General features: G+C 43.4%; 1 protein-coding gene across 3 annotated transcripts in view; it reads left to right on the forward strand.

Annotated features, from left to right (window-relative positions):
• DppIII (dipeptidyl peptidase 3) overlaps positions 1-24,100 on the forward strand; it is a 99,820-nt gene that overhangs the window by 20,128 nt on the left and 55,592 nt on the right. For 2 of the 3 annotated variants that reach the window (XM_065429059.2, XM_070538450.1), the window contains exons 6-10: positions 7,171-7,322; positions 8,177-8,296; positions 12,085-12,174; positions 17,475-17,612; positions 19,659-19,733. In XM_065429059.2, coding sequence (XP_065285131.1) covers positions 7,171-7,322; positions 8,177-8,296; positions 12,085-12,174; positions 17,475-17,612; positions 19,659-19,733 — 575 coding nt within the window. Of the gene's footprint in view, positions 1-5,859; positions 6,027-7,170; positions 7,323-8,176; positions 8,297-12,084; positions 12,175-17,474; positions 17,613-19,658; positions 19,734-24,100 lie in introns of those variants that run through there. The other variant, XM_070538451.1, reaches the window with a different exon arrangement.

The raw sequence follows: 24,100 nt of genomic DNA on the forward strand, positions 1-24,100 counted from the left end.
CAGTTTTCAGCTCTAGTGTAAGAAAGTGTATAACGACTGCTCTTGAGTGCGCATTCAGTTTCACGTCCTGATTACGACATTCTGCTCACAACCATTTCTTAAAAACCATGCAATTCCTTTTTGTTGCGAGTTTAGAGCAATTATCCAAAGATGGCATCAGGGGCCAGGAATTGCTTAAATAATACAAAAAGCTCATCGCCATCTTGCTGCACGCCTCATTAGCTCTGTAGATGACATACACAGGGCTAAAATTTGTAAAGAATTTGCGATGCATTGTGAATTTGTGAGATGTCAAAGAGTATTCCATCAAAATGGCATCTAAGATGTATGTTTGACATACTGCTCAAGTAGGACCAATACCGTCTTCTAAGCATTTTCCTGTTGCTGTGTCATGCAGAACCTGTTTCTATGCATTGTCATTGTTTTAATATAATCAAACGTTGAGATCTCTAACGTAGGCCCACTGAGCACATTGCTCAGTCTGCTCTGAGATTGCTCAGATACCAGTCTGCTCACTGGGCCTATGTTTGGGATCTCAGCATCTCAGCAGATCTGATTATATTAAAACAGTAATAATAAATCTAAACCGGTTCTGCATGACACAGCAAAAGGAACATGCTTAGAAGGTGGTACGTATTGGTCCTAACACTCCATGTCAGCTGCTGATCAGCTATACTTCCTCTTTTGCTCTTTCTGCGTGATGTTGACAGAAGAAATCCAATTGGAATTAAATATTGTGCTGAAGTTAAACAGATAAAAAAGAACAAACTATTGCAGATATGAATGTAGCCAGGAATAGAGCACAATCCTTCAAGACTATGTTCATGATGACCTTGCTTTTGCAATGGTAAGGGTCAAGCTTGTGCCCGACCTGCAGGTATGGTTTGCAGTCAGCGACCATTATGTGGAGTAATGATTTGGTTGCTGAACCTGCTATGTTGACAAAAAATATCATGGCATCTTCTTGGAATGTCTTGGCCCGTCCCGCATAATGGACACGAGCCATGAATTCAGAGGAGAGCGACAACATATGGACCTAACCCGGGGGTGCTCGACAGTGAAGCTCTAGCAAGGGGTGTGTTTTCTGGTGATTTCATGCATGTACTGCAAAAACCTTTCCTACATCTATTGCCACCAAAGACCAGACAGATGATCGTCAGGTGAGCGAGACCTCAAGTGAAAGTTATTGGCCTTTAGCTATTAGTGTCATTTTATGCACATTAACTCCATCTCCAGGCTTGGAGTGGCACCTGACACCAGCAAAAATGCCAAGAGCAAGTGGGGCTATACTAATCCAATCCAGGTACTACCAAATTAGAAAGACCCACTGAGCTTGAACAAGACACTCCCTTACCAGAACGGGAATTGGCCTCCCTGGTGCAGTATTCAGCCACTCCTTCCCAAATGACTCATTCAATTACCCAATGGCCCGTCCCCAGCAGCTGTGAAGCACCTGACCAAGGTGGCGGTCAGACCTGTAACGCAGCAGGAGTGCTAAGAATCTCTGGACCCAGATAGGCCGCCAATGGAGACTGACCCTTGCAACGTTTAACACCTGAACCCTCGAGTGAAGCTAGCCTGGCAGGACTCTTTGAGGAACTATCAGACATTATTTGGGATATCTGCGGCCTTAGTGAGGTTAAAAGAACTGGTGAGGCTTATACAGTGCTGACAAATGGCCATGTCCTCTGCTACAGATGACTACAAGATAAGAAGCTGTTCGGAGTAGGATTCCTAATCCATAATGACATAGTGGGCAACAATGACGAATTCTGCAGCATTAATGCAAGGGTAGCAGTAGTCGTAATAGAGCTGAATAGGAGGCATAAAATGAAGGTAGTACAAACCTACACTCCAACCTCCAGTCATGATGATGAAAAAATAGAACAGATTTATAAAGATTTTGAATTAGCTATGAGAAAAGCGCAAACTCGGTGTACTGTAGTCATGGGTTACATCAGAGCAAAAGTGGGGATAAAGCAGGCTGGTGAACAAGCAATTGGAAACTATTGCGTGGATTCTAGAAACACTCGAGGAGAGACGGTAGAATTTGCGGAAAGGAATAAGCTTCGAATAATGAAGACCTTCTTCACGAAGCATTGCAACAAAAAGTGTACCTGGAAAAGTCTTGTTGGTGAAACAAGAAATGAAATTGATTTCATACTTTCTGCCGATCCCAGCATAGTGCAGGATGTAGAAGTGTTAGGTAGGGTAAAGGTACAGGGATCATAGGTTAGTGAGGGCTGGAATTCACCTCAATTTGAAGAGGGAAAGGGTAAAATTGGTCAAGAAGAAAAAGGCCAACCCAGGTGCAGTAAGGGTAAAAGCAGATAAATTCAGGCTGGTGCATGCAAACAAATATGCAGCCTTAGAACAGAGAGATGAAGATGACATAGATACAATGAATAAAACCATAACTAGTCTGGCTTCAGAAGCAGCAATAGAAGTGGGAGGTAAGGCACCTAGGCAACCAGTAGGCAAGCTCTCCCAAGTAACAAAGGACCTAATAAAGAAACAACAAAGAATGAAAGTGTCCAACTCAAGAGATCAGATAGAATTCACAGAACTGTCGAAACTGATCAACAAGGAGAAAGTAAGGGATATTCGAAATTATAATATAAGGAAGACTGAGGAAGCAGTAAAACATGCATGCAGCATGAAATCAGTGAAAAGAAAACTTGGCATAGGACAAGCCAAGATGCATGCTCTGAAAGATAAGCTGGGTAATATCAGCAGTTTCGAAGATGTAGTAAAAGCAGTGGAAGAATTTCGTACTGACCTGTACAGTACCAGAGTAGCCACACTACTGCCATTTGAAGTAGTAATGATCAGGATACAGAGGCTCCCTCTACAGCTAGCGACGAAGTTAGAAAGGCATCGCAAGACATGACCAAGAGAAAAATGGCAGGAGAAGATGAAATAGCAATAGACTTTATCAAAGATGAATACTAATCCACAAAAAGGGAGATGTTAAAGAATTTAAAAATTATAGGCCCATTAGCTTACTTTCAGTATTGTAAGGTATTCACCAAAATAATTTCCTATAAAATAAGGGCTACACTTGACTTGAGTCAACCAAGAGAGCAGGCTGGCTTCAGGAAGGGATACTCTACCATAGATCACATCCGTGTCGTCAATCAGGTAATCAAGAAATCTGCTGAGCACAAGCAGCACCTCTATATGGCTTTCATAGATTACAAAAAGGCATTTGATTCAGTCGAGATACCAGCAGTCGTAGAGGCATTATGTAAACAAGGAGTACAGGACGCTTACGTAAATATTTTGGAAAGTATCTACAGAGATTCCACAGCTACATTAATTCTCCACAAGAAAAGTAGGAAGATACCCGTAAAGAAAGGGGTCAGACAAGGAGACACGGTCTCTCCAGTGCTATTCACTGCTTGGAAGAAGGCATAGGAGTAAGGATCAACTGCTAATATTTCGGCAACCTTAGATTTGCGAATGATATTGTCCTGTGCAGCAGCACTGGGGACAAGTTACAACAAATTATTGAGGACCAGAGAGAGTATAAGAGTTGGGTTGGTGATTACTATGCAGAAGATAAAAATAATGATCAATAGCTGGGCAAGGGAATAGGAGTTCAGGATCGCCGGTCAGCCTTTAGAGTCTGTGAAGGAGTATGTTTACATAGGTCAATTATTCACAGGGGACCCTGATCATGAGAAGGAAACCTACAGAAGAACAAAAATGGGTTGGAACGCATTCGGCAGACATTGTCAGCTCCTGACTATAAGTTTACCATTATAATTAAAAATAAAAGTGTACAATCAGTGCATTTTACCAGTGTTGACAAATGGGGCATAAACTTAGAGACTGACAAAGAAGCTCGAAAACAAGTTAAGGACCGCGCAAAGAGCGATGGAACGAAAAATGTTAGGCATAACATTAAGAGACGGGAAGAGTGTGATGTGGATCAAAGAGCAAACGGGGATAGCCATTATAGTAATTGACATTAAGAGAAAGAAATGGAGCTGGGCAGGTCCTGTAATGCATAGGTTAGATAACTGGTGGACCATTAGGGTTACAGAATGGGTGCCAAGAGAAGGGAAGCGCACTCGAGGACGTCAGAAGACTAGGTAGATGGGGTGATGAAATTAGGAAGTTTGCAGGCGCTAGCTGGAATCGGTTGGCACAGGACAGGGGTAATTTGAGATCGCAAGGAGAGGCCTTCATCCTGCAGTGGACATAAAATAGGCTGATGATGATGATGATGCACATTAAGCACATGAGAGACTAGGAAAGATGAAAGATGTCTTGTGTGGCTTGAGAGGTTATTGACAAGACTGAAAGAAACATTGTAGTGGCATTATACCACAGTGCTTCAATGCCAGTAATGTCTAATGAGAGGTGTAGGAAAATGTAATGTTTTTGTTCTTTCGAGAGGAATTGACTTTTTGCAGCTACAAATACACTTGTTTAAATGGTCGTAATAGGGAACCACTGTTATACCAGTGTAACACGGCCACTTTTGATCATGATCAAGTCCGATCTCGATTGAAACCCTTGATCCCGATTCGTTCCCGATGAGCGCTCAATTGTGATCAAAAGTCTGCTGTGCAACACCTGTGTTTTATTGATATTTTATGAACCCAACGATTTTGGTGTAATGAGCTGTAACGAACGTATACTGCATTGTTACACAGCTGCATTACGTCAGCAGTCACAGTTATTTGTTTGGTCCACACACACACAGCTAGTGTAAAAGGTGTGTCCACACAACAAAATGTACTAACCTTCTTTTTCCTGTACATTGAGACATTGTCATATTGGCAAATGTCCAATAATGTAATTTCTCTGCTGTAGGATCACCTTGGAACCTGAAAGGTGACGAATACACAATGTGCATATGCTGGTAGTTGCTGTGTTTACATGCTCTGTTGCCCTCTCCTAGCCTGTTAATGCACATGAGCATATAGTATATACTGTCGGAAAAGTGCAAGAGCTAAAGTAGCCTTTGTTTTCATATTGTAATGACACATTCATACACACAAAGACAAAGGAAAGGAGCTGTGGAATAGAAGGAAGACGAGGACATTGCTTTTGGTCTGGCGGCCTGGCCCTACCCAGTGCTTTAGCTGCCATGCAAGCCTTCTAAATAAACGCCTCAAGCAATGTAACAATATTACTATAGGCTTCTCCGGTAAGAGAAGCATATGTGCAATACTGTACGGTTGGTGCCAACTCTAATTTTTTGAGGTGTGTACAACACACAAGCTCAAATTGTATCTTGTACAACCTGCCGCAGCTAGCTAAGCAGTTCCTGGTTTTGGCATGTAAAAGCCCAAAATTTTATTTTAATTCAGCATATCTTATACAGAACCTTCAAGAACCATGGTGAATATAATGAAATATGGCACGGTCGACTCATTTTAGCCCAGCATTTCGATTAGGTTGAAATCACAGAACCGTCCGAGTTGTTTCCTAATTGTTTGCAAAATATAATGGTAACTGTAAATTCTTCCAAGGGGCTTGAATGCAAGTCTAGTTATTTTATTAAGGTATGGGTGACCCACATGTGTGGGAAGTAGAGGGGTGCTGTAAGGCGCGTCCCAAGGAATCCAAAACGCGCGCTTCGAGCGCGACAGAACGGGACGTCCGATGACGTCATAATTCAAGCAGCTTCTTGACCGACAGCGAGTGGACTTTCAAAAATAAAACTAGAACACAACTCTCTTTGGCAGTGTGGTCATACAGTGAAATAAAAGTGACTCCCGAACCGAGTTGAAACCTGAGTGCGCACCGTGACGACTCAACACCTCTACCTCCCAAACCTCTCTCGTTTCTCTATTCTTCTTTTGACCGGCCTACCGGCTTTATGTCGGTAGTCGTCGCTTCGGTCGCTTGCTAGTGTTCGCTAAATAAGCGTGCGAATATTTTGCCGGTTTCACTGCCCGGCGTTTTTTTATATTTACGGAGCAGCGTAACGGCATATTGTTGCCTTCGTTACTGACTGCCCGATTGATTAGTCATCTCTTCCTGCACCAAAGCGGCGCAGCCCAAGGCAGGTAAGCCCCAAGTAGCGCGTTTGCCAATCCTGTCGTGTCACTGGGCTGACGACGCAAAATGCGCCTTGTCATGTGTGGTCGTTGGCACCGGCGCCTCTGCGGCGCCAAATACTCCCTCACATCAAAACATCAAGTTTATAAATGAGCGCAATCTAACGCTAAACAACACGAGAATAACAGGGGAAGAAAAGATCCATCTTTGCAGAGTTTCGTTGGAAATAAGAGGCGGCTGATCAGAAGTGAAAAACGGAACCATTGTTAAGCTCAATGTTGGTGAAACAGAACCGTACGCTGCAGGAAACAGTGATGAGGCGCCGATTTTGCATTTTCTTTCTCACTGTCGCGCACGCACAAGCGCCTAGTGATCCGGAAACAGCCGTGTATGTCGACGAAAAGTTGCAACTCGTACTTACGAGGATATCTGCGCGCATATGGATTCACGGATCAACATCTCTGAAAGCGCCAAATAAGCATTTTCATTTGATTATTTTGTACGATCGTTAACGACCGGAAATGGAAACAATGCACAGTGCTGCAATGATGAATTGCAAACAAAAATGGATATCTTAATAATATTTTTAAAAATCGACAGTTTTATAACGAAATCCTGTGTGCGCTGCCACTGGCCGCCCTGTTTTCCGTTTCTTTGAGTTTGTAAATCGTCGATACTTTCATCTAGCGGGCAGTTTCTTCGTTTATCTCGGACGTAGCTGAATGCCGAAGATATATGTCTTATCAGTTCGCCTGTGGCCGCCGACAGGCTGTAAATACACGCGCTAACAAAAGAAAAAAAAATGAGCGAAGGTTGCACCTTCTGCAAATCTTGGTGATTGAGCTCTGTTTTTATAAGCACGTCGTGTTGGAAGGAAGAGAGAATGTATTTGAAACTTTTATTGTCTCCGAAGTGCAGTTGATGAGCAAAGAAAAAGAGAGAGAGAGAGGTCTTTTGTTCATAGAAAACCTTGCTTTGTAATCCGAGGGCGGCAAGAACTTTTCCATTGCAAGCAGGCTGCTTTTCACCTGCATGGGCTGGTCAAACTGTCTGTTGGACATAGATACCCTTGTTCCTGTTTTCTTTTTTTTTTTCACCGTAGCAAATTGTTCTGTTTTGCTGAACGTCATTCAATGATTGTATTTCGTGTAGGAGACATGTCGGACGAGCTGTACTCGAATGAGACCCCATTCCTGAAGCTCGATGCCCGTGTTGCATTTGAGGGACTCAGCGATCGGGAGAAGAGGTACGCTCACTACCTCAGCCGAGCGGCCTGGTTTGGTGGACTCATCGTGCTCTTTCAGGTGCATATCTGCAGCCTTTCATTTATCACTTCTGTTCCAGTTTGTGTAGTACAAAGAGCCAACAAGAAATGTGGTATGACAGTTTGAGTTAGTACTGACACAGCTTTTTTTGGCATACTGTGGTAAGGTTATAAACAGGGATAAGGTGCCCCAGAAAAGTTGGCTATCATTTCGATAGGAGGACCTAAGAGAGGTCTTAAGAACCTAAGAAAAGGCTGGCCAACGTTTCGATAGGAGGACCTACCTTAAGTCCTCATATCGAAATGTTGGCCATGCAGGCTGCAGCCTTTCCTTGGGTCCCCCTATCGAAACATTGGCCAGCCTTACTGAGGCGCCTTATCCCTGTTTATAACGTTTGTACCCCAGTGTGCTACTCCATCTGTCAGCCCCCTTCTTGATCTTACAAGGTCCGACCTTCTAGAGCCTTGGAGGAACATTGGCAGGTATTGGAGTGCCCTAAATAATTTACTCTACTGTGTGAGTCTACAGACCAATGTCTGTTTTCGGTGCACAGGAACTGGATATGCGACGATACATTACACTGCTTTGCTCCGCTCCTGCAACTGCCATCGCTGCCACTTGGGGCAGCCAGAAAAACACGTACAGCACTCTTTAATCTTTTTTTTTTTAACTCATTATCATAGGTCAGTCATGTAAGTAAAATTTATTGGAAGAAGTCAATGAAACAAGAAGTGCAGGCACGTGCATATGTGCCTGCACTACAGCCTGTAGCTGCAAAGGGAAAAGGCATACTGGGATGAAATTTAAAAAAAAAAGAAGGAAGCTTATTTAAGGTTTCTGGTTCGTTGTCAGTTATGGTGGGGCTGCCAATGTGCTATTTGCATCTGTTGCAGACGTCGCGGGAAAGCCCGCTCATCTTCCTGTTGCTGGAGCGCCTGTTCCGGGCGCAAGACTTGGATTCACTCAAGGCTCTGGCTTTGGAAAAAGCCGGCTTCGACGAGGAAGAATTCAAGGTCGGCAAACTTCATGCATTGGAAGGCATTAGGTGTTTACTTGTCAGTTTTGCTTATTTCTTAGGCTGGGAAAACCTGTTGCTCACCGCTGTTAATAGGAAAATGGGGTACTAATTTGCCCCAGAGGTCACCACCAGTCTTAAAAAGGCCTCTCACCAGACCCAGTTGCAAGTTTTCATTGTACAATGGACACTGTGAAATGCAGTCTGAGAGGCGTTTTACCAAAATAATTAAAATTGATTAATCTTTGGCGGAGACGGAAGAAATGAATTGTCCTGTCATTATGCTGCCCTACCAACAGAGACATTCTCTTCCTTTGTCTGGACTAATTTCCACAACTGTTCTTTTTTCCCTTCCTCCTACCGTAGTGAGCCCTGCCTCCCCCCCCCCCTTTTTTTTCTTCTCTGCCTTGCTGTGTGGTGCATTTAACCCTTTGTGGGTCCAATTATTTTGAAAAAAACTTTCCCATGTGGTCAAATTACCTTATTGCGGATCTTGAATGTACAATATGTGTAAAGTCGGGAATAAATAGTAAAAAAAAAATTAGGAACAGTATTTTGGTGTCGACATCACTCAGAACTGCGAAATGTTCAATAGTATTTCAGAGTGTGGTGCTCTTGGAGCCACGAGTTGTGTTGGCACACACATGATCTCTTCTCTGCGTGTGGCTGCCTTTGGCAGAGGTCTGAGGCACCCTTTCGCACAAGCGCATTGCCGCAGAGAGCGATAATACCTCGTGAGCGGTGGTGATAAGCTAAGAGCAGCGCCAATCAAGATAGAAATCACGCTTCGCATGCCTCCGTTGCAATCATGCTGCGGAACTGAAACCACGAAAGCGCGTTGCTACTGAGAGCGAGAATACCTCGCGAAGAGCGGTGATAAACAAGCTAAGAGCAGCGCCAATCAAGATAGAAATCAACTTCCACCACCCCTACAAGAGAGTGCCGACAAAGAGAAAAATTATGTTTCGCACGCCTCCATTGCAATCACGCGGTGAAACCGAAACCGCAAAAGGGGTGTTGACGCAATCTGCACAATGTGCTGAAGCTAGAAATCAGTTCTGTTTATCTCCCCAAGAAGGTAGCACAAACTTCAAACACTTCTTGTAAGTCCTAAGATGGGGCAGCATCTCCCAGTGAGCACGCATCGTCATTATGGCGCAAAATTTCAAACGGAGGGTCGAAACCATACCCGTACAGCAAAGACCTTGCGGGACAGAAAACCGCCGCCGTACATGTACGGCAAAAACCTTCAAAGGGTTAAGCAGCGGCATTGTGTTTTCTGCATTGGATGATTAACCGAACTCGCATGCGCTGGTGAGAGACATATCTAGCAGTGTGTTTTATGTCACGGCATTTGCAAGTGTCACTGTGGCTCCCTGTCTGGGAGCGTTAAATTACTGTATGTATGTGAAGATTGCTCTGTACTTGCTCATTGGTGTGACGTTTAACTGCTGAGCTTGAGGTTGTAGGTTCCATTCCTCGCCGCATTCCAGTGGAGGTGAAATGCAAACACGCTTGTGTGTCATGCTTAGGGTGCACGTTTCATTAGAAACCCCAGATGGTTAACATTAATCTGGAAACCTCCTCTATGGCATCTCTCATATAGCCCACAATAATGTGCTAGGTTCCTCATTCCTTGTCTTCCTGTCAGCCGAGTATCAAGACAGCGGGGCAGTTCGGTAAACCGGTACTGAACTTTTCTTTCGTAATTTTAATTTTAACCTCTTACTCTGTGGCATATAAGGGTATTTGTAGAGACCCTTGTCATGGAGAAAGTGAAATGGTGATTTCTAGAACTTATTGTTCATGAGCCAATGCCTCGTACTCATGAGGCTTGAGAACTGAAGTTTGCATACAAAGGGTATGTGGGAACGCGGTACAAATAGAGAATGTGCAGGCCCCACCTACTGATAGCAATGGTGGGAGTGTCTTCGCCTAGTAAATGCCTGGATGTTTCTTGCCCCTAAGCTTTCATACAGCAGCTTTTAGTGACTTTCTGAAATGTACTACATTTAACATCATGACAATCTGCTGGTTTAGCCACCTTGCCATATTGTAGAGTGGGACATTGGGAACTGCCACTTGTTGGACCTTATCACGCGTTTGGCAAATCATTGGCCAGAACTGTCTTACCTTGGGCTCTCTCTATGGGGTACTAGTGTAGCATAAATAGGGCAAGTACACGAACACACAAACATGGCACTAGCTTCCAGCAGCAGCCTTTATTTGTTGTTTATCTGTTTTTGAAGATACCTTGATCCCAGACAGAAATCGACATGCGATGACTTGTCTTCTCATCCTTCTCATAAAGGCCAAGTGAATAACCAAGGTCACTGATGCGTGTGTTAGTAAACTTTCGCTTGCCTTGTCAAATCAAGCATTTGATTCTCTGCACATTAGTGGAGAGTGAGAGTCAGCATTCTTATTTACTATTTTGTTTGGTTTTTGTTGTTGCACTTGTACAAGTGTTTATGCTTCTGTGTGTTGTCTGATGCACAAGGCAGAAGATACAAGTACGGTGCGGTACTTTGAAATATTGAAAATTTTTGAAAGCTGACGCCATGTCTGTGTCTTCACGGGCTCTTCTCGCGTTCTTGCATTGTCTGTGCTACACCAGTAGGCCTAGGTAGTTGCGATTAATGACATGCTTTGTTTATGTCACTTACACAGTGCCTATGCTCCATTGTCACAAGCAGCCGCTGCAGGAAGAGCAGAACAGAAAACGTTAGCAGAACACAGAACTGGTGGTGTACACACTACACAAAAGTGATGAACACAATCTTGCGTAATCAATCTTTGAATTACTGTATTTAGGGCACATGTTATATTTTTAACTGCAGAGACAATTAGTCTGAAAAATTTAACCGCCACCCTTTCTCATTTGTCATCCAAGTCACATTTTCCTCTTCGTTTCTAGCTCTGTACGTTGTTCTTAGATTTGCGTAATTAATTTCTGTGTTGTGTAATTTTATTGTTCTTATTGCATTTTTTTATGTGCTCAATAACCCTTTATTGATCAGTGTTGTCTACATGCAACATACCAGTGAAATATTTTTTTCTTGTCGAATTTCGATATTGAGTAGGAAATTTCTGGGTAAATGTCTTTGGTCAACACTGAATGACAGGCAGTAAGTGTTGTTTGTTGGTTTAGACCGGGAACATAGGACAAAGGAGGAGTTTGGTGCACGACTCGCTTTCTTTTGAAAATGTGGCCAGAGGTGACAGACCAATGGAAAACATCCAGCTACAATGGTGTCACACACGTGATGTAAAGCAAAGGAAATGTGCACCTATATATGATGAGAGCTGCCTGTACAAATTCCAAATGAAGGTAGAGGTGGTTTGAGGTGAAGCTCAATTGCAGTTTTCTCTCTGGTGTTATGCCCTATTGTGCAAAAAGATTTCGCGAAATATTTTTTATGTTCATTGATTATGCTTATTCTCGGCATGTTTTGCCTATGAAAAAAAAAATTTTTTTTTATACTTATATGTGCCATCAATGAAGTGCTAACTCCTTTGTATGGCACATCAACCACAGAACCTTGTCCTCGAGCACAGAATGAATGAGTAAATTTTTTTAGAATAAGATCAAGAGTTTTTTTTAGAATTTATTTTGTATTAAACTTTTTACACCGCTCTTTGACAGCCCTCTATTTTAATGCAAGTTCAGCCAAAACATCGCCGCTATTTGCATGTGTGGAGCCATTAGCCTCCATAGAGAAAAGCCTCTATGCTATGTGGTATTGACTTTTGCATTGTGGCATTCATTTGCTTCTTCTCTTTCAGGCCCTGCTTGTGTACGCTGCTGCATTCTACTCCAACATGGGAAACTACAAGGGCTTCGGCGACAACAAGTTCATTCCGGGAGTGGCGAAGGCAAGCTGAATCTCGAGGATTTATTGTTTTTGTTTTGGCATCGTCTTGACTTAGTGCTTTTAGCTGGGCAAGGAAAGTCTTCTAAGTGCAGTCACAAGCACAGATTCCACTTTTACCTCATCCATACTTATGGGTACTAGTTGTGGGGCACAGTGACTGCAGTGCTTTCCGGAATGGCAGGAATTGTTTGCTACCAAGCTGTTGCTGTTTTGGTGGATACTGACTTCGACAGCAGTTTAGAATAGTAGAGCGTTTAGTAGATGCTTAGGGTACATAGTGCAAACAGATAGTTAAAAAAGTAGGCAGAACAAGCGCTAACTAAAACTTGTTTATTCGATGGCATTCCATTAACTCTTTCCTTACTGAGGGAAAAAAAATAGCCCTTTCTTTAAGACTTTAGAACGGTTTCTTTATTGGAGGTGTGCGAATGTGAAAGAGTAGATTTCAAATCGAATATGGAATTGAATAAAAATTTAAAAAATGGTAGATCGAGCATTATAAAATATAACGCCATTTTATTCTTACAAATTTTGTAAAAAGAAAAAAGAAAACATGGTGCTGCATATGCTCAGATATCTACTCACGTTGCATAACAAGAAAGTTGCTAGCTCCCAGTAACTTCAGCACCTGGAAATCAGAAAGATAATAAGGTCTACCTTTATTAAATGGAATATCAAACTAATATGCCAGCACTGATAACTCATTGCATATATAAAGGCTGGGAAAATATTTTTTTATTGATATAATGTCTGTTGAATAGAATCAAGGCATTTTTTTCCCTCTGAAGCTGAAGAAATAGGGAAGTTATGTTGTTCTGTATACCAATGAGGCTATCAATTTAATAGTAGCAATCTTCTGTTGCTTAGAAAGTTGCTTTCCAGTTTTCTTCCAGAAAACAAAAGGTTTTTTTTTTTTCATTGTTACGGCAAGTAGTTTCTGTAGGTTATCGTTAGCCTGTTAAGGTCATTCTATGCGACAGACTAAAGCCAGGATCGTGCATCACGTTACTTGGCACCACTTCGCATTGTTAGCGGCGCACCATGGGCCACCGCAATCGGCGCCAGGGGTAAAGAGCGGGTACCTTTTCACTCAGGTTCAGTGTCGTCTGCTGCCTGTAATAAATTCTCAAATCGGGAGTACCGTGGCAAATTAACGTGACCACCCGCCCCCATTTTCCGTTTGTGTCCGTCTGCTGTTCGTGTAAATGACATCTGTAGCGGGGATGTCAGCACACTAGTCTAATGACATTTCCAAGCCCACCATGCAAATCCGAAGCTGGTCTTATGACAGGTCGCCACGCTACGAAAAGAGAGTGACGTGTGCTTACGAATGGTGTTTCGAACGAGGGGCCGCGATATGTTGTTTTGGCAAAGATAGTGGCCGTGAACAGTGGTCACCCTGTACACTCCTTCCATCAGCGAAGCGTTTTGCTGTCTTTCTGAGTGTCGTGGGACAGCTTCTAATAGATTTTCATTCGTTCGGTGCGAAACTGTAACTTTAGTCGCCAACACTTGACATACCATTCTGATTAGACCTACTGGGTTAGTTAGGCAGTGTGGTGATGAATAGTGGGGCTGTGACTAAAATTTGCCGCCGGCCAGTGTGATAGTGGACCATAAGCCATTGCAGAAAGCTTGTTGCCATTACATTTCTACCTGTTGTTCATTAGCAATCGGCAGCTGATCACGTATACAACCGGGTTAAACTGACAGCCATTGAAGTAGCGTATCCGATATGATCTGCGTGCCTTCCAGTGGCTAATCGAGCCAATCTTTGCAAATGCCTTCGTGCTTTCTATACGCACTGGTTTGTAATCCCCTCTGTCGGTATTGCATTAATCATTTCGATCAGTATAGTTAACATGGATGAACTTTGTACTGATAAAGATAGCGTATCGTGGGAACGATCTGCACATCAGGGTACTGATGACAGCTGGGTCTTTTACCCAATTTACCGAATAGTAGATATTCAATTCAGGATTCGAATTATTTGAACAGTCGCTATTCTATTTGAAACTGAATATTCGAGTATTCACACACTCCTTCCTTTCATTGAACATACTATCGTTGTTACAATATAATTCTATGTATGAATAAATAGCTAATGAAATGTACTTTCCTAGGATATAAATTTGAGAAGTGCACATGAGGGCATAATATATAGTAGTGTTATTCGTGACAGCTTACTGACAGTACCCAAATTTTTTACAATGTGGTCCTGATAACCGTAGAGAGAGAAAAGAAATGAAGATGTTCTTGAATACACAAAATGTCTTTGTACTACTTTGCCTACAATGCATAAAAGATTCAGTGCTCTAGCCCTCATAAGGGAGAGGACCTACAAAAAAATGATTTCTGCTTAGTGGAAACGGCCTCCTTTAGGTAGGTGCCGCAAATGTTCGTCAGAATGTCAGACTGCTGGGCTGGGGCATGCAAACCTACGACATATGCAGTAGAAACACTGAAAATAACAGATGGTGCCAAGATCTCTAGGACATCTCAATCGGTTACAAGGGCCTAGTCATTCGTCAACAGGCAGGTAATAAAACTTGCTGCCAAACAGCTGTTGACAGCCCTGGCAGGATTTGAGGGTCTTCATCATCCAGATCATAACCTCGTGGTCCGAGGATGCAGCACATTCATTAGAGTGATGTTCATGCTAGAGCTCAGCTGTAGTAGTGCCTGCCGTGGTCACCATCGCAAGGTGCGCACCTCTAGGTGTTCATTAAAAATCATTTCTACATGGAAAAAAGAAGAAAACGTATTCAGAAAACTTGTTTCTCACATTAACTGCATTATAGGTAGATAGCAAGTCTCTGAGGGCAGTGGGAGCCTTGTGTTTGGGTGTTTTGCTCATGGGTCACCGACGACCCACATTCAATGGTTGTCGATAGGAAAGAGTTAACAGGCAAAATGGAAAGGCCATGCAAGCACAAAGAACACAATAAAGATAAGGCCCCACAATTTTTTTCCTTCCTTTCTTGTTTTTATTGAATTGTCTTCTGTGTTTTATTTACTTTTGTTCATCTGTTTCTTGTGCTTGCATCATCAACTTATAGTCTATAAACGCTCAAAATATATTAGTTGTCTATGAATGAAGTGCCTCTAAATAGTTTAGTTAGCAGTTCTCCTGTGTCCTTTCTCATTGTCTATTTGTGCCATACATCATGAACTGTCTTAGAAGGCTTGGAAGTCATGTTCATTTGGAAACATTGTCCTTAAAGGAAAACAAAAGAGAAGCACTTAGTAGCAAAATGCGATTTGCATTTCTTTGATGGAAAAAAAGGTTGATTAATGAGAAAGTGGAAGCGAAGATTTTCACCTGGAGCACATTGAGCTGTGCTGTCAGCCATTTTTCTCACAAGCATAGCTTAGCATGAACGTCTAGTGTGAACATCTTGCTGTGGCATCACTCAGAAGGGGGGCAAAGAACAAAAGGCTTGTGTTGTTGGTGACACGCAAAGCAGTATTTAGGATTACACCTACCATATTTACTCAAATATGATGTGTGCCTGAATCTGACGTGCACCATGTTTTTGTCAGCAGTACAAAGCAAAGGAATCGTGTGCACATATCTGATGCGATACCGATTCTTGCAACTACAAAAAGATATTCAGATACCACGCACTGTGTGTATCACTTCTCTTCTTTAGCATGCATTTGCGAGTGCAAAAGCATGGAATGAAGTTGAGGCACTTTTTTACTGGGAAGCACCTAACTCAACGTAAACTTGTGGCACTCCATCATGTGGATTACACAGATGACAGCATTTTTGGGAGTAATCAGTTACATTTCCAGTGTTAAGCTGTGCCTGAAGATATGTGTCAATATTCTTGCTTTTTAAAGTTTGGGAAGGGGCTATTCTAAATGGTGCACACACTGCTCTTTTCGTATGGTGATTTGCTTTGTTTTTGTACCACTGATTTCTGTATCTGACATGCTCTTTGCTGTGTCTGCCTTGTAACTGCTACCTGGGCCCCTGTCAGGCTTTTTATACAGCTTTTAGCTCAGGTGGCCTGCCAGAGCTGTCTTGTAAATAAAGAGAATTTAATTGAAGGGAAGAAGCATGACCATGGCAACATGACGACTGACAACGAGAGCAAGACTACAGAATGATGTCAACTGCATGACGACAATGCACGATTACAAAAGTGTAGTGCTGTAATGACGATGGTTGTCTGATGACATCAGCGTTACGACAGTGGCATGACGACGACGAAATGATGACAGCATTATGACAGAGGCACGATGACTATGAATTGAGGATGAGGGAATGACAACACCAGAGTCTCAACAAATAATGATAAAGGCATGACAGCAATGGATTGACGGGGACTGCGCGATGTGGATGGTGGTGGTGGTGGTAACAACTTTATTAACAATCCGGCAAATTCGTGGCCTGGGCCTAGGCCGCCCCCGAGGAGGTCCGGAGATCCTGTCTCCTCGCCGCCTCACGGGCTTGCTGGATGGCCCATAGTTGATTTTCGAGGTTTGAGCTGCGCAACGCGGCCGTCCATCGCGCCGCAGCTTCATCTGGGGAAACTGCATTTTCTTCGCATATAACGTCACATTCCCAGAGAATGTGTCTAAGAGTTGCGTGAGCCCTGCTGCATAGCTTGCAGTTATCATCGATGTGGATGTAGCAACAACTTTGATGACGAAGGAACAATGTCAATGACATGGCAACGAAGGAACAACGACGATGGGAATGAAGGCAGCGAAATGATCGCGCAGGAATGATGGTGTCTGCAAAGCGGTGTTTGTGATGGTGCTCACATCTACACTTACGTAGATCACCTAATTGTGTGGATCAACATTTTTCACGAGTAATGTCCATTTCTGTCAAAGTCAGACAGCTCTTTGTAGCTATCGATCAACCATTTCTTGAATGACTTCTCAAATAACCACGTATTGCACTATAATGGCTCGTGCCTTGACTGCTTTGCCAGTTTTTCTATCAGTACAATGGAGTTTCTGAAGCACCAAATACCTGATGTGGTTGTAGCCTCAACACGTTTAATCACAGGACACCTGATGAACTTTCATAATAGAGGTGGCACATCAACACCGCACTCCAAGCAGAAAAAATATTTTGTCAACATTAACAGCGATGTTCACTCTGAGTAAGTTGTTACCATGCCGCGAGTGCGATTCCGGTTTAGTATTTGATTGTAGCCCGCAGTTAATATTCGGATCCGTCTGCTTGTAGTACAAAATAGCGCACTTCCAATTTGGGTAAATAGTACAGTACTTCTGGATGGGATGCCACCCGACAGTGTTTTTTTCTGCTTCCATACGTAGGACAAGCTGGACAAGCTGTTGAGGCTGAGCAAGGCTTGGGAGGCGGAACCTGCAACGCTGGAGCACCTCTGGTCCGATGTGTCTGATCCGCTGTACTCACTCCGCGACTCCGAGAAGCATCTCGGATTCCCGCCCAAGGTGAGCTGGTTGTCACACATTTGCGCATGCTGCACGGTTTCCTTGAGAGAGTATGGGTTGTCCGTGTTTCTGCATTTGTGTTTTCACTCTTATTGCAGCCATTTTACGTGCCACAGTGTCACGTAGAAATATCCTGCAAGGCATGACTTGAGCTTTCACCCAGGAACCTCCAGGGGTGTCGTTAAAGTTGAGGTTTGGAGGGATAAAGGGGCTGCTGACATGCATACTATATTTTTTCATTTCCACATGAGTTGTTTGTATTATTGCATACCAATAAAATAAAGACAAGTTAGGGCGAACCTAACTTCACTTTGCTTTTGCTTTTTTAAATATGTGTAATAACAGCATGATTTTGGCTTGTATGCTTACTGTGAGGCCTGTAACATCTTTGGCAACTGGTTAAATAGCGGTGCGAAACTATCTACTTAAGTTATTCGAGTGAAAACCTCAGTATACTGAAGACGGTAAAATGGACATTGCTTCGCTACATTGAAGTCTGACCTTTTATGCAAATTACAGTTGCCAACAGATTTTTTTTTTTCGCATGGAAGGGTCTGTAAAGAATGTCCGAATAATCGAGCACTTCGAAAAAAACAAAACAAATCTTAGTGAAACAAAAATTGTGAAACTTGAGAACTGGTGACCACCTTTACAGTTCGATGCCCCGCCAATGAAGGCCTCAGTGCGTGCGCCAGCCGTGTGCTTTCAGCACCACAATGTCGCCATTCATAACCGGGTCGACAGTGGCCGTGGTTACCTCCGCAGCAGTTACGGCAAAGAGTTGTTTTGTTTTGACTCTGTGCAAAGCTGTCCAGTGTTAAGAGCACTGGCTGCATTTCTGTGGACGGACGATCTCATGGCGATCAGCTCACTGGCGAAAAACATAATCGTGATTCGCACGCGATTGTGCAAAGCGTGTCGCAAATTGAGGCGCGCACCACGGCCGTGCTGCAAAGGAAGTCGCGAGGCCGTGATCGCTGTTGCGAGAGCCAGTGAGTCACGAGATGACGAGAATTGCAGCTTCCTCACTGCTTTTGTGCAGAATAGTAACAGGCATTGCTCATTTATTCACTAATAAAAGCGTGTTGACGTAGTAAGCATTTGCCGATTTTCTGGATACCGTCAATAATTCGACATTCGCTTTATTCGGACATTTTCTTCGGTCCTGTGAAATACGAATTAATGAGGTTTTACTGTACATAGAAATCAAGATATACAGAGTGGTCTACCTTTATTAAAGGGAACTCCAAGTTAGTATAATAGCCCCGATACAGCTCAATTCTAGTATGAAGGTCTGAAAAATATTTTTTTATCAATAGAATGCGTGTTATATAAAATCAAGTGCTTTTTTCCCTCTGAAGGTAAAGAATTACTAGTGGCCCTATGTTTTGTGACCGTCTTTTACTGCATAGAAAGTATTGCTTTCCAGCTTTTCCTCTGAATTACAAAAGGGCTTTCCCATTCCTATAGCAGGCGTGTCATACATACAAAATTGCGGACTGCGCACCGTGACTTGATCACTGCTCCCTGAGTAGCCATTGTTGGCTGTGCATTGCCATGCATTGCATGTTGGCTATTTCATTGTCACGTTGAGCATTATTTGCCACCTGTCAAAGATTATGAAATGGGGACTGTAGCATGGCAAATTCAGGCAGCGCGCCCTAACCCCCTCCCCCCTCATTGTTCATCCGCCGTCCGCACAAATGCACGGAGCACGAGGGCCTTCGTGGTGCACGCGACACGCACGAGTCTCTACACCGAATACACTGAATATTTGAAAAATGGAGTAGCAGATGTTTGATTTGCAAATTGAATTATTCAAACGTTACCCATTTGATTCGATTCAGGGATATTTGAGTATTTGCTCAGCCCTACTGAATACAGATGAGGTTCTCAATTTGTGCTGGACCTGTCTTTTATGGCAAACTTCTATTGCACAAAATGTTTTGCTTAAAATATAATTCTTATAGCGTGCATTATGATTTCGTTCGGATGATTGTGCCCCCGAGCTTTGTGTGATCTGTGTAATATATGCTTTTGCTGCAGGCAACCACCACCTACTTTTCAAAAAACTGCACGGAAAAGGATGCACTTCTCGTGTCCAACTTCCTGAAGCAAAAGGTAAGCTTAGTATTCCTCATAAAGTTGCTTTGTGTAGCAATTTTTTCATGGAATGAAGCCTTGACAGCTTTTGGGAAAAGACTGGCCAACCAAATTAGATTCCTTGCAATCTTTGCTTAGAGGCTAGTGCGATTTTCGTTTTTTCTTCGGGCTTTGTTGCTTGCTACTTAGCACATCTAAAGGGATGGGATGCCAAAAGGTACAATGTGCCATGTTGAATTGGTAGATTATATACTTGTATAATTGCGTATGTGTCAGACCTGCCATAAACTAAAACTTGGTACTATGCGAAAAGGGTGCATCTACTGTGGTGGTGTAGTTGTCATGGCATTCATCGGCTCAGCGTGACGTTGCAAATTCCACAGTTCAGTGGCATATTTCTCTTTGCTATTAAACCCCGCAAATCTATCAATCTGAAGGAACACACACACAAAAAAAAACAGTGTCACCTTGAAATTTGTGCACTAACTCCCCCGGACATCATAGATTTTGCCTGCATAGGTATCAATAATTGGTTGTAGGCTAAGAAAATGTGGCTACTTTTGAGTCTGAGGGTTAGCAGCAGCTTTGCAACTTTTGTGGAATTTCCTCATGCAGAAACGATCTGATAACTGCAAAACACAGTGAAACCCGATTTCCCACTTCATTATTGCAACAGCTGGGCAACAAAAATCGGAAAGGCAAAATGGGCCTTCAATTTCTCTGCTGCAGGTCGATGCTTGAAAGACTACTTTATCAGTCTAAGTTGACTTGGCGTTTCTGTTTAGTGTCCGAGTTAATGTGCTCTGAAACCGAAGTATGTGGCAGGCCGTCACTGCCAGCCCAGAGTAGCAGGAGTGCCACCTTCATCTCTAATGCACACTTTCACCCTCATATCGATAGACTATGGGAGGTGGTTACATTGACTGTGTTGATGCATGGAGGATCGTAATTGTGCATCTCTCATTTTTGAGGAGTGCAGTAAAGTGTATTCTTTACATTTAATGCACAACACTTCAGACCTGGTGGGCTAGCGAAGTATTTACTCCTTGGTAAAGAGGCATTTTAATACCTTACATACATGTGCTGAGCTCCACAAGGACAGCTTTCACAGTCATGCCCCCGATGTGGTTGCTTGCTTTCTTTTGTTGTTCTACCAGTATACAGTCGACTCCCGTTAATACAAAGTTCACGGGGACTGCACAAAACTTCGAATTAAACGAACGTCCAATTAAGCACAAAACACAAAAAACAGCACTTTATTTGTGGCGGAATTGAGTATTTTAAGAAAAATAGTCGCTCATCTTGCTTTGCTTCTTCTTGCCGAATCGCGCTGCTGAAAGCAAGTTCTGCAGGCTGTAGATGTGGCGGAACGCTTCTTCCGCGTTACCTTCAGCGGCAAAGAAGCGCTCCGCGAGAGCAAGGCCTGCAGCTACATCAGCAGCCTTAGGTAGCGGCTCGCCTTCAACGTCATCGTCACTTTCCTGGGTCGCTTCCTGGGGCCGAATGATCTCTACAATTTCGCTATCCGTCAGCGCACCGCACGTTTCGACCGCCTTGTCTACGCCGACGTAATCTTCAAAATTGACGTCCCCGAGAGCATCACCAAAATCAGTGCTGTCAAGCTCGCTTGTTGACGCTTCCTCCGCTGAAATTTCAGCGGCATCCTCCGAAGAAGCTGCCACAAAACCGCAAGCCCTGAAGCAGTTTGCGATTGTTTCTTGCTTCACACGATACCATGCTCACGCCAACATGTGGATGGCACTAAGCAGGCTCACCTTGTACTTTGTGGAGCTATCCATACACAAAATCATGCGCTCGAGGAGGTGCCGCCTGTACAGGACTTTAACATTCTTAATGATGCCTTGGTCCATTGGCTGCAAAACAGAAGTTGTGTTTGCAAGGAAAAATGCAAGGCGTATTGTACTCAAGGCTGGCACATTCACGTGAGCACTGCAGTGATCGACAAGGAACAACACCTTGCGGTTCGAAGCAGCAAACTTGCGGTCCAATTTGCTTATCCAGCTCTTGAAGATTTCGGCCGTCATCCACGCTTTTTTGTTCGCCTCATAGTCTACAGGCAGCGTCTTCACGCCTTTAAAACATCTCGGCTTCACGGCTTTCCCTATCACAAGTAACCGACATCGTTCCGTGCCAGTCATGTTTGCCGCGATCAGCACCGACACTCTCTCCTTGCTGCGTTTGCCCCCAGCACAGTTGTCGTCCTCGAATGTCAGGGTCTTCTCTGGTAGAAGCCGATAGAAGAGTGCAGTCTCATCTGCATTGGAGATGTCTTCAGGTCTGTATTCGGCGAGATATTCACGCAGCTTTCCGTCCTTCCACATGGCGCATGTTTCCTGTTTAATGGACGCCTTTTCACCACACACGCTCTTGAAAACCAGGTCATGGCGGTCTTTAAAGCGCGTCAGCCATCCATCTGATGAAACGAAGTCATCGATCCCCAACATTGCTGCAAGCGTTTGGGCTTTCATCGCAACGATGTCTTCGCTGAGAGGAAGTTTGTTGCTCCTGGCCTCTCTAATCCAAACCAGCAGAGCCTTCTCCAACTCTGGGTAAGCGCCGGTGCGCATTCGCTTCCGAGAAGTCTTGAACTTGTCGTTCTCAAATGCATCCATTATTGTGCGCTTGTTCTTGATGTAGTTTGAGAGCGTTTTCGGCTTGATCCTGTACTTCCGCGCTATGTCTTGTTTGGCGGCACCTCCCTTCTCAACTTCCTTCAAAACCTCGACTTTCGTTGCCAGGTCGAGCGTGCGATAAGAGCCACGGTTTGCCATGGATATAAACTGTGCGACTAGGTACAGTCAATTCCGAATCACCAGTGGAACAACCTAGCCTACGAGCTACCCGCACAAAGGCGCATGACCAACACACGCCTCGACATACGCTGCGCACGCTGCCAGACTAATCTCTCACAATCTCGCCGCTGCCAGTATGCAGCGCCGAGTGCACCTATGGCACCCGCGTGGCCTCCGGCGGGAGCCGCTTTGCCTCCCGCCGGAGTTGATTGCAGAGGCCACGGCAGCCGTAGCAATGATTAATCGCGCCGCTCCAAGAAGGATGGCATTGCGGGCGGCTGTGGTGGCGATGACACCAACGCGGAGCACGGAACTGTTGCAACACTTGAAAAATTGCAGATTCTACCAAAGAATGACGGTCACCTCGAGGATCCTGGCTGAAAATTAACTTCCAATTAAACAATATTACTGGATGAGGACTTTGAATTATCGAGCGATTTCTTCTATAGGATTACATGCAAAACTGACGGGACCAGCACTTCACTTCTAATTAACCGAAAATTCCAATTAAGCGGCTTCGAATTATCGGGAGTCGACTGTATACGCTCTGCAAGTCGTCGTCGACAGCTCACCTGAAACTCTGAATGATTGGTAGTCCGGAAAAAATGTATTCACAGAAAAGACTCGTCTTCATTCCCCCAGTGACCAGAAAGTTTTGTTATTGTATTATTGCTTATTACATGTGTGCTTGTATGTGACCAGGTCAGTCTATTAGTCAGCATTAGTCAGCATTAGTCATGCCATTGCTACAGACAGACAGAATTATGCATGGTGTGTGCACCATATCTAAATTTCGTGGCGATGTTGAGCTAAAGTCGGTGATTATTCATGAGCCAAAGCTTTGTTTCTTTTTTTTCAGTCGACCGGTTAGGCAATCGGGAATGATGTCATACAATTTTAACAAATTAGAAGTGCAAGAAATACACCTCATTTTTTTTTACAGCAATGTTTCAAGTTTCTTTCATGGTTCAGATCTTTTTGCAGGTTTTGTGAAATTCGAATGCCTTTCTCTACAGTCGCAAAATGTACTTGTAACCGTATACTGTATCACATATATGTGACAACTTTTGCTGATAAAGTCATAACAATGTGTTTCTTTAGAAAATTGGCGTTTCTCAGATATATCATGCCTTAACAAAGCCTTGTCTAACTTTTTTGCTGGGAAATAAAATCCATGCAATAAGACGTTAATAAAATGAATATCACAATGTATACCTTACAAAAGGTGCAAAGTCTTTAGAAAAAGTGCTTGAGATGCTCCATCTCCATACCATTCCTGTGATGTGTCCATAAAATACTGTTTACGAATTGAGTGTTAGCAAGTTGGCAGGCATTCATGTAAAAAAAAAAGAGAACTTATAAAATTGTATGGCTAATAAAATGCACATTTGAATGTATTTGCCTGTTGTGTTCTTCTTGCCTTTTGTCGTCAGTTTTGTGAGTGACACCATTGTATAATAGATTTGTGTGGCCTTAAGTGTGGTCCGGTCAATACACATTGAAAAACAAAGAAAGAATCCAGTGATAAACACTCTCATCAGCAGCTTAACCTTAGCCTACAAGAGAGGGCTA

Source organism: Dermacentor albipictus, chromosome 5, assembly GCF_038994185.2.
Source record: "Dermacentor albipictus isolate Rhodes 1998 colony chromosome 5, USDA_Dalb.pri_finalv2, whole genome shotgun sequence".
Taxonomy (NCBI): domain Eukaryota; kingdom Metazoa; phylum Arthropoda; class Arachnida; order Ixodida; family Ixodidae; genus Dermacentor; species Dermacentor albipictus.